The sequence below is a fragment of the Petaurus breviceps genome, unplaced genomic scaffold, assembly GCF_028583685.1.
Source record: "Petaurus breviceps papuanus isolate PSGF00001 unplaced genomic scaffold, PetGlider_PUasm1.0 86746, whole genome shotgun sequence".
Classification (NCBI taxonomy): domain Eukaryota; kingdom Metazoa; phylum Chordata; class Mammalia; order Diprotodontia; family Petauridae; genus Petaurus; species Petaurus breviceps.
Window position 1 is genome coordinate 42,491 of NW_027186781.1, and position 10,528 is coordinate 53,018.

At 40.4% G+C, this 10,528-nt stretch overlaps 1 protein-coding gene across 1 annotated transcript; it reads right to left on the reverse strand.

Annotated features, from left to right (window-relative positions):
* Positions 1-1,409: 1,409 nt before the first annotated feature.
* Positions 1,410-1,962, reverse strand: LOC138176337 (ubiquitin-ribosomal protein eS31 fusion protein-like). Its single transcript, XM_069107147.1, has one exon. The coding sequence runs from the start codon at positions 1,919-1,921 to the stop codon at positions 1,502-1,504; it is 420 nt and encodes a 139-aa protein (XP_068963248.1). The 5' UTR covers positions 1,922-1,962; the 3' UTR covers positions 1,410-1,501.
* Positions 1,963-10,528: the final 8,566 nt, after the last annotated feature.

Below are 10,528 nucleotides of genomic sequence, written 5' to 3' on the forward strand. Positions count from 1 at the left end.
TGAGTTTCCATGACAGAAAAGAGCTCCAAGTGAGGTGTCTCTTGCAAATACCCTTAGGACATTTTTAGTATTTCACTCATGATATTATTCTTACTCCTAGAGCCAATAAAGGAAGCAGAAAGAAATAATTCTACAGAAGAGAAAAATGGTAAACGGAGGAGGAATATATTTTCATTCTTTCAGTAAGTTCTTTATATTAATAACAAAATTCATACTAAGTAAAACCATTTTGTCCCTTCTTGGTTTTGACTCTTTTGGCATTGGCACAGCCTTAACAATTTTATGCTCTTTGTCTTAGAGCCCACTTAGTCATGGAATGTCTGTTAGGTATTAATGTTCTCTCTATCTCCCTCTCTCTTTCAGCTTTCCTCCCTCCTTCTGTCTCCTTCCATACATCTGTCTGTCTGTCTCTCTCCCCATCCCTCCCTTTTTCTACCCCAACTCCCATCACCTCATTCCCATCCCCTGACCCCACAACACACAAAGCTTCTTAACCTGTGGGCTTCCTTCTCCTTCTTACTCTTCTTAAGTGTAGCCTGGCTCTTAGGTCTAATATCTACATATATTTTGATTATATTTCCCATAGACCTGAAAATGTGCACCAAAATAAATCCTATTAACTCATTTTGAATTTGAAATGTTTCCAGGGGGCATCCAAAAGAGAGAAAAAAGGAAAAAAAACAAGATCAGTATATCAGTTGCAAAAAGGTATTTTCATATTTATTTATGGCATATCAATGTAATTTTTAGTATTTCTTTTGGTATCCATTGGCTTTGCAGTCACTAAGCTATCATATGGATTTGTTGGGCTAGAAAATAAGCCATCCTAGTTATGGAATCCAGAAATGCATGTTTCTCAGATCTGTGAGGAGATGATGTTCCCATGAGTGCTTGAGTTCTTGAGTTCTATCAACCTTTAGATAAAAATAGGAGTATGAGAATACTACAAGTTTTGTATATTGAAAGATGTACATACACATATCAAGATACAAACATATGCGCATATAGACAATATATAATACTGGAAGTGCTATCCTTTTTCCACACCTTCCAGCTCCTTAACATGCACTGAGAAACATGTGTTCTCACCTCAACTTTATCCTAGGAAAAGTTTGTGGAATTTCATTTTCAGTATTAAATTTTTGTGTAATGCTTATGTTTAAGTATCATTCTGCATGACAGTAGGAAATCTTTTTTTTGTTGTTTTCTTTTATCGCTCATTTTCTTTTCTCACCCAGGAATGAATCCAGAGAAAATATTGCAGCAGTCCAAACCTCAACTTCTTTTGTAATGGACATAGAGATATAACAGGACAGCTAGGCCCATTATAATTTTATAGGAGTGTTTATTAACCGGCCTGGACTGACTCTCAGACCGAAAGACAGCATCGAGCTTTCTGTTAGACATAATTTTTTTTTTAATATTTGACTTTTTTTTATTAACACATATACATTTACTTGTCTTCTGGCTTGTTGAAGCAGTAAGTTAGACAACACTTGCCTCAATAATGTCTGTCAAAATGGCTAGCCATATAGACTCCATCACCACATTCATCAGAAGGGCACTCTAGTCGAAGGCGGCTAATCTTGCCATTCTCATCAACCTTATAGTACTTCAGTACAGCAAGGTTAACCTTCTTTCTCTTATGCTTGTTCTTTTTGGGAGTGGTGTAAGACTTCTTTCTCTTCTGGGCACCACCAGGAAGCCTCAGAACAAGATGAAGGGTAGATTCCTTCTGAATGTTGTAGTCAGACAAACTATGTCCATCTTCCAATTGCTTGCCCACAAAAATCAATCTTTGTTGATCAGGTGGATTACCTTTCTTATGTTGTATCTTGGCCTGGACATTTTCAATAGTATCAGATGGTTCATCCTCAAGGGTGATGGTCTTCCCCGTCAAAGTCTTCACGAAAATCTGCATGGTGGCACTGGGTCCACCCGGTGATGGCGGATCCGACAGAGAGACCCTAGACATAATTTTATAGACAATGTGATTGCTAGCAACAGAATATGTTTCTAAGGGGTTAGCATTGTTTCCATTGAGGCAAAATTTCATCAGTATTATTCTTGTTGAAGCAAAACATTCTCAGTATTATTCCTGAAACAAATTCTTGAAATTCCTGAAACAAAGCCTTGGTATTATTTCTACTGAAGCGAACCGAAGCCATAGTTCCTTAGCAAAGCCTTGGATACAAACATAAACAGAACTGAATCCGTGGGAATCTGTGGCATGTTTTAGCAACACAGGTGAAACATTTCTTTATTATTGGAGCCTATTAGATGGTTTGCAAGGAACTCATTACAGGTCCCATCTAGAAGGTTTAAGGGGGCTCTAGTGTATGATTTCTGGTGGGCACTTCACTCCCCCCTTTTTACTTGTTTTATCTCAGACTCATCTGAGTCCAGGGGAACATAGGGGACATAGGCAGTTCGGTGGGCAAACAGTTTAACAGCTTGAATCCTTTGTCTAACATAGGTAGTTAGGCAGTTAATAAGGCAGGGGGTCAATAGCAACCCCAATGACAACAAAGCAAATAGTCCTACAAGGGAAGTTACAAGTGATGTGAGCCAGGGGGACCAGTTAAAAAAAAGAGAGATTGGTACCAAGACATAGATTGCTGATGATGAGGCTCTCTGTCAGCCAAACATTGACGTTACAGTAGCCAGAGATTCCCGAAGCACCCAGGAGTGGTTGACATAAAAACAGCAGGTTTCTCCAAGGGCCATACATAGGCCACTTTGCTTGAGAAACAGGAGGTCTAAACCTCAGAGGTTTTGGAGAACCACTTCGGCCAGGGAATCTAGGGTGGTCTCTAAGTAGGAGATTTGGCTCTCCAAGTCTCAGATATCTGTGTAGACTTGGGAGGTGAGGGCTTCAAAATGACTATTTTCTTGAACTAGGGCCGTGGTTCCCACTGCTGCTGAACCTGCTATGCCTAGACCAGCTAAGATAAGGACTAAAATGGGGACTGTTCTTTTATAGTGGGCTTATAGCCCAAAATGTTCACGAGCCCCTTCTCCTGAATAAATGTATATCTGTCGAAGGACATGAACTAAAATGCAGAATCCGGGGGAGTTACCAGCAAGGAGGCTTTCCTGTACACAAGCAGTTTGTAAGGTACAGGCAAACCAAGCATTTTTAGGGGCTAAGAAAACATTTGGTGAAAATTCCTGTTTGGGAAAAACCTCGACCACCAAAGCACAAAGGTTTTTATAAGGTGACTGCTGGAGGGCGTAGCCCCTAGATTTAATACACCAGGCTTGTCCCTGCACATCTCCTAATGTAAGCTTGGGGGAGCCAAGGTTACAGCGGGTAAGGAGATCAGTGCTGGTGAGTGTGGGCCTCCAATACTGAATTTCATGATCAGTTAAACCCTTTGACGAATTTAAACTTAGCCCAACAAAATAAGGAAGGGCAGGGTTCAAGCAAAAGCAGCAGTCAGAAGTTAGGCTGGGATCTGAGGAATTTAGGAAAGAGAAAACAGTATCAAAAACACGAAAAGTATAAGAGTGGGCATGTAGCCTGGGGTTTGCCTGAACCTGCAGGGGTTATGGTAGAGTGTGGGTTAAGGGGCCCATGCGGAGTTTGATCAACTTCTGTAGGTGGGTTAAGAACCAGGTTGGGACCAATAGGAATGAGATCCTTTGGTACTGGAATGCATTGAATAGTAATCAAGGCTCTGGAGTCCCTTCCTGTAACATAAAATCTAATTCCCCAGGTACTCCCCGTTTTCCAAGTTTGTTTAGTCCAATTAAAAACCCTGATGACAACCAGGTTACATGATTTAGGGGTATTACAATGAAATGAAATGTGGTGGTCACAGTTGCCACTGGAGACCCACTCAGCAATGGTTACACAATCCCAATTGACAGAGTGATATTTCCCAGTCCCCCACATTCGGGAGACCCATCCTCAGGGCAGACATATGACTGGGTTGACAAAGGCTGCTTTTCTGCTACACAAGCAGCACCATCTGTCCCCACAAAATACATGCCTGTGTAGGGAAACAACATAAATCTGGGGCTAAGCAGGGTACAGAGATCAAAGAAAAGGGTGGGCTGGGCATGAGTCACATTTTTGAAATTAGAGTCCCATCAGTTGGCCTAGTAAGAGCCCAAGAACACAAAGTGGGAGTGTAGGGGTTGGAACCAACTAAAGGCAAGAGTGCTAGAAGCAGGAACATCACAACAGTCTCTTGGTTTCCAGTTGTAAGTCACCGGTGGATTCTGCCACTCACAGGTCTGGAGAGCTGGGAGGAGTCGTCACTTTGACGTGGGAGCAGTGAATCCAGGCTTTCCTTCTGGTCACTTTAACAGCAGCAGGGGTAGTCAGTATAACCTGGTATGGGCCAGTCCAACAGAGCTCAAGTGAGGAGTCTCGGCATAGTTTGCGGGTGGGCACTCAATCTCCGATATTCACTGAGTGTGCAGGTCCTTAGGGTGGCAAATGAGGAGTGGCCTGCTACACTGCCCGAACCACATTTTGGACGTCTCAAGGAGCCTGGAGGGACTTGAGAAGTAAATCATTAACAGTCATACATAACAGCATTCAACACCCAAAATACAATAGGAGGTGGGGTGCTGAACAGAATTTCAAAAAGAGAAGTGAATTTTACACATATGTATTCAGTTACAAATATTAACACTTGCTTAGATGATAAATAACTACAAATTCAGATTAAAACAACAAGTTCTTTTCTGCTTTACAATTTGTTACATCAATTTAGCAAGAAATATGTCTTGCAAATGGAGGTTTTAGTGGGTCTCTTAGAATCACACTAGAGATTTTAAAAATTCCTTCTAAAGGTATTTTCCTTCTTCAGAACAGTTTCAATGATCACTAAACCTTTGTGAAGGAAGTTAATTGAAAACTTTTAAATGATTTTAAGCAGTTTGCATAAACTTTCTATACATATTCTAATTCTAGATGAAAAATAATATTAGATTTTCCAATAAGCTAACGTAAAAAAAAGCTCACATCTTTTACTGATTACTTGTTCTGAGCATAGAAACCTGTTACAGAAGGAAAAAGGCAGGGACATGTGACATTCCAAATATGCCAGGAGAAAACGTCCTTGGCTCTGTGTAAATTCAGGTACAGTTACAAATATTCCATGTCATGCAGCAAATGTTCCACCTCATAGCTAGACTCAGGAATAGGTGGGAAACATTCCTTTTCAAAGGAACCTCATGGGTAAACTGAGCCAGGAGGGATCCCATCCCAGACAGAGGCTAAGATTGTCCCAAATGTAGACTTCCACATGTTGACAGCACAGGATAATACTCCTCTGAGTAGCTAGTGGCATTTCCTCTCAGATGCTGATTTAATGCAGACAACTATACCCACATTCAGACTCAAAATAAAATTTAGTTATGGTCCCAAGTCCTTTTTACCTTAAACAACAAGCCTCACCAATCACAGCTTAGAGCCAGTTATAATTCTATTCTCATGGTTCTGTGATAAACAATAAAAAAGTATCAGATCTTATAATGTAAGGAATTCCTTTTCCTTCTAAAATATAAAAGCCAATTTATAAAAATCCTTTTTGATCTTTGCCACTTCTTAGCAAGTTAGGTTCATTTAAAACATCCTTTCTCAGGCTGAATGACCTTTCCTGGAAATAATTTCTAGAGAATTTAACAGTTTTACAACATAAGAAAAATTTCTATGAATTGTAAGCAGGAGAGACTGCTCTGAATGGGCAGAACTAGTCAAACAAATTTTCATACAATAAGCAATTTTAGGTTTTAACATTAAAACCTTAGCCCAAAATAGCTCAGTTAACAGTTTTACAAGTTTTTCTGAATAGCAGATATACATATTAAAAGTAACACTACTGGTCTTACACAATTTTCTTCTCACTCAGGTTTTACAATATACAGTGTAGAAATACAATAATATAAACTACAAGATGACATTACATTAACTGCCTTTTCAAATTGCATATTAAGAATGAATGATTTTACCAAGTGAAGAGGCTAGTTGACTTCTGACCTCATTTTCTCCTCTCTTTTTCTCATCTCCCCACTTTATATATGAATTAAGACTCAGGGTGAAATGATTTATTCTAGGTCACACAACCTAGTGCAGGGTTCAGAACACACTGTTTCTTACTGACAAGTTTTTTTTTTTAAGCTTCCAAGCATATCGCATTATTAAGCAATGCACACCAATTACATAACAAATCTTTTCCAGGCCTTCCTCAGTTTTGCTCCCCAGATACAGGGGGAGACACACTTTGATGCATTAAAAACCATCAAATAAGACCAATTAATTAAAAGAAAAAATTAACCAGGCTGGGGCAGCGAGGTGGCACAGTGAATAGAGGACAAGCCCTGGAGTCAGGATGACCTGAATTCAAATCTGGCCTCAGACACTTAACACAAAAACTGACCATGTGACCTCAGGCAAGTGACTTAACCCCAATTGCCCCTCCAAAACAACAACAACAAAATTTAACCAGGCTACAACATTAGGCAATCTGATTTCTAATTGGAGGAAAGATTTGGATTTTCCAAGTTGGGAAAGAGAAAGTGAACAAATGCAGTAGCCTAAAATCAGAAAATTTGGCGTTCCATTCCCTTCAAGTGTCTGTATTCAATCAAAGGAACATGGAAACAATAACTGATTAATCAGTAAAGGGCAAGTTAAGAATAGACTAATCTAATCCTCTCAATTCCCTCAGTTGCTTGAGATGTATAATTGTCAGTAAAGTCCTTGGATCTTTGGATCGACAGGGTTTCTGGTCAGTATAATCTAGGTCCTTAGCAACCTTCTTTAATTCCTTGGCACTGGAACAAGCAAAGTGATTATTTGCAGCAAGGGAGAGATCTCTTAGATGGTACTGAAGTTGGGGATTCATGGTACAGAGTGAACTCTATATTTCAGGGGGAAACCCTGCATTTTTCCAAACTCATCACACTCAAAGCACATTATCAGTTTATGCTCTATCAAATAAACCTCTATGAATGCTTAGCTGTAGCAGACCTTGGTTATGGGGTGGTTGATTTGCCTGGAGCATTGAGGAGAGGGTTTGGGGAACTTGAAGTAGAAACTTCAGGCTCTGCTTACTTAGAGAGGTGGACTTCAGAGTACCCGGGGATCTAAAACTTGCTGATAGGGGTTAGATCAAGTACCCTTTTACTAAACTATTTAGGTTGTGGAAAGAACATAATTTTTAGACTGAATAGCTCAGATGTAACACACACTTTAGTAGCTCAGCTGTATCCCAGGCTTAGTGTATGGGATAATGATTAACTTGTATTTGTACCTTTGTTTCACAAGCTTCTTTTCCCTTGTCTAACTGTTCCCATGTCATTCAGAAAAAAATATTCTATTCCAGGGATTTAACCTTTCAGGTAGGCAGATGACAAGCTGGTCTAGCTCCGATGTAGCTACTGTACCTTCCCTCATTTTCCTTCTTGGAGGAAGTTAACTCAAATTGGCTTCACTGCAGCCCTAGCTCAGTTATAGGCAGGAAAACCGGGAGAAAAAAAATCTTAATTGTTCAAACCTCTTACTGTCTCCTCAGCTCCATTAGAGCTGGATGACTGGGGAGGGCTCCGTAGCCCTAGCTAAGAAGAACTGGGACCACAGGGAAGAGAATCTTAGTGGAATTTTCTTTTTGACCTTGTGCTTAAATAAACTTTTCTTAGGTCTTCATTCCTTTAAAATTTCAGATCTACTCCAAGACTTAAAGAAACTGCTTCTCATACAACACAGATAATACAACTGTTTGCAAGTAACAGTCATGGTCTTAATTTTGAACTTTGAAATAAAAACAATTGAATAATGGAGCTGGTGACCTCAAACTTCAGTTTTTGTAGTGCCAAATAGTAATCAGAATGAAGTCAATTACTTGGATCTATATTCCCAATGATGTTGCACAGTTCTCTTTCTGTGACCCAGGAAAGGGTTAAGTGTTAGTACTATTTCAAAGTATATCTTGAAAACTTACTTCTCTTTGATCATTGAAGTGACCCCTTTTCAGTTAGATAGATTTTAGGGGAGTAATTTACAATTCTGTCTCTGTCCATTTGTCTTTCTACTTCGAGAACTTTTGCTGGAGTTCAAGGAGTAGAAGGAGAAGTGGTTTTCTGCTAGCAGCCTTTCTTTAAGAGATTATTAATATCTTTCTAGCTCAGGTATAGCATTTCTTTTGGCTGCTTTTTGGTTTTTTTTTTAATCTTAAAGAATGGTATATTTAGAAATTTCTTTACACAATCCCACAGACAGGATACATATACAAAACAACACAACACACAAAATGAACTCTGGTGGCATTTTTGTCTCTCTGGTGGCCCCTTGCACTGAGATTTTTAGATTTCAAAAGTTCACTCCCTCCCTTTGGGGATCCCAGGTGGAGCAATTGAGCGCAGAGCAACTGTTCGCAGTTGTCCCAGGTAGGCTGATCAGATCCCGGGTTGTAAGGGGAAGAGCCCTGATGGGGTGCTTCTGTCAGGGGACGGGGAGCTGGCAGGAGACTGAGGTTTTACTCTATGGCAATGGATCCCTGGGCTGAGACTTGGGGCCGAGAAGGACTCAGGTTCCTGGAATCACAAAAATGCACAGAAAACAAACGATTGCACAAATATCGTGAAAGAAGCAGGTTAAGACAGCAACACCTAGCGACAATCCACAAACAAATAGATAAGGATACAGCAACACTTAGCAGCAAACACAAAATTCAGAAGAGAGAGAGAAAAAAAAAAAACCTGCACTCCATCAGCATCCTGACCTTGGAGGCCAGTAGGGGCTGTAACGCTGCATCCAGCTTAGTCTCCTACTCTACCTGGGGGCCGCGCAACGTCATCTTCATGAGCACCCCCTAGGTACTTTTACAGTTCATGAGTACTCACCTAAGAACAATCTTGGATCGAATTGGAAGAATTTGGATAGGACTCAGGTTCCGGTCTGCTCAAGAAGCAATGCGAGCCTGGGACCGAGGAATGTCATCTTGGTGGCCACTTACCCCTGGGGCAAATTGCTTTTCCGGCCCTCCAGGGAGCCAGGCCCAGCTGTCAGTTAATGCCACAGGCAATCTCGGTGGGACCTCCAATATGTAATGGACAATCGGGAAAGCAAGACAGCAAAACCAATTATAATTTGATAGGAGTGTTTATTAACTGGCCAGTGACTGCCTCTCAGAGGGAAAGGCAGCAGCGAGCTTTCTGTTAGACATAATTTTATAGAAAATGTGGTTCCTAGCAACAAAGTATGTTTCTTAGGGGTTGCAGTGCCATTAGTATTGTTCCTACTGAAGCCAGGCCATGATCCGTGGGAATCTGTGGCATGTTTCTAGCAACACAGGTGAAAAATTTCTATACTACTAGGGCCTATTAGGTGGTTTCCAAGGAACCTAGTAGGGGTCCCCTCCAGCAGGTTTAAGGGGAATTGGTGCATGATTTCTGGTGGTCACTTCACATACATCTATATGTCTCTATAGGAGGGTATATATGGGCGTGTGTGTATATATGTGCATAGGTATAAATAGAGGGCACAGGACTAATTGAATAGGAAGGGATTATACTTAAAAGGTGAAATTGAGAGTTGAGAAAGGAATGTAATGAGAGGAGATGGGGAGAGACAGAATGGGATAAGTTATCTCATATAGAAGAGGCAAGGGAAAAGTCTTACAATGGAGGGAAAGAACAGGAAGGCAAAAGGGAACGGCTCAACCTTACTCTAAATTTGGGTTGGGGAGGAAATGACATACACTCTAAATAGGGTGTCTTGCCTTACAGGAGCGTAGGAGGGAAGGGGATGAAAGGGGATTCGATGGAGGGGAGGGCAGGTTGGGGTGAAGGAAGTTAGAAGCAAACACTTTTGAAAAGGGATAGGGCCAAAGTCTAGAATAGAAGAAGTGGTGGGCCGAATAGTGTGGAGGGAAATATAATCAGTCTTTCACAATATGTCCACTATGAAAATGTTTTGCATAGCTACATATGTACAACCTGTATTGAATTGCTTATCTTCCCAGTAAGGGTGGGTGACGAAGGATGAAGGGAAAGAATCTGAAATTCAAAGTTAAAAAAAAACATTATTATTATCTTTTGCATGCAACTGGGAAATAAGATATGCAGGCACTGGGGTATAAAGATCATCATGCCCTACTGGGGGAGGTTATAGGAGAGAATAGACAGGGGGAGGGGGTATACAGTGGGATCACTGTATTTGGGTGGTGGGTAGGGGAAAGAGAGATAGAAAATTTTTAAATCAAAATCTTGTGGAAATGACTGATGTAAACTAAAAATAAACATAAAATTTAATTTAAAAAAGAATATTTATAAAGAAAATGCACTTTCTCTCCCTTTTTTGTAGAGGTGAGGAACTATAGGTGTAGAACAGTGTGCTTCATATCAACTTATTTTGCTTTTCATTTGCTTTGTTTTGTTTTTGGAAGTGCAATTGGGTTAAATGACGTGCCCAAGGTCATAAGGCTAGTAAGTGTTAAGTGTCTGAGGATGGATTTGAACTCATATGCGCCTGACTCCAGAGCAGGTGTTCTATTCATTGTACCACCTAGCT

Bases quoted from the DNA above. Each gene is read 5' to 3' on its own strand.
- LOC138176337 (XM_069107147.1), bottom strand. From the start codon at position 1,921: ATGCAGATTTTCGTGAAGACTTTGACGGGGAAGACCATCACCCTTGAG.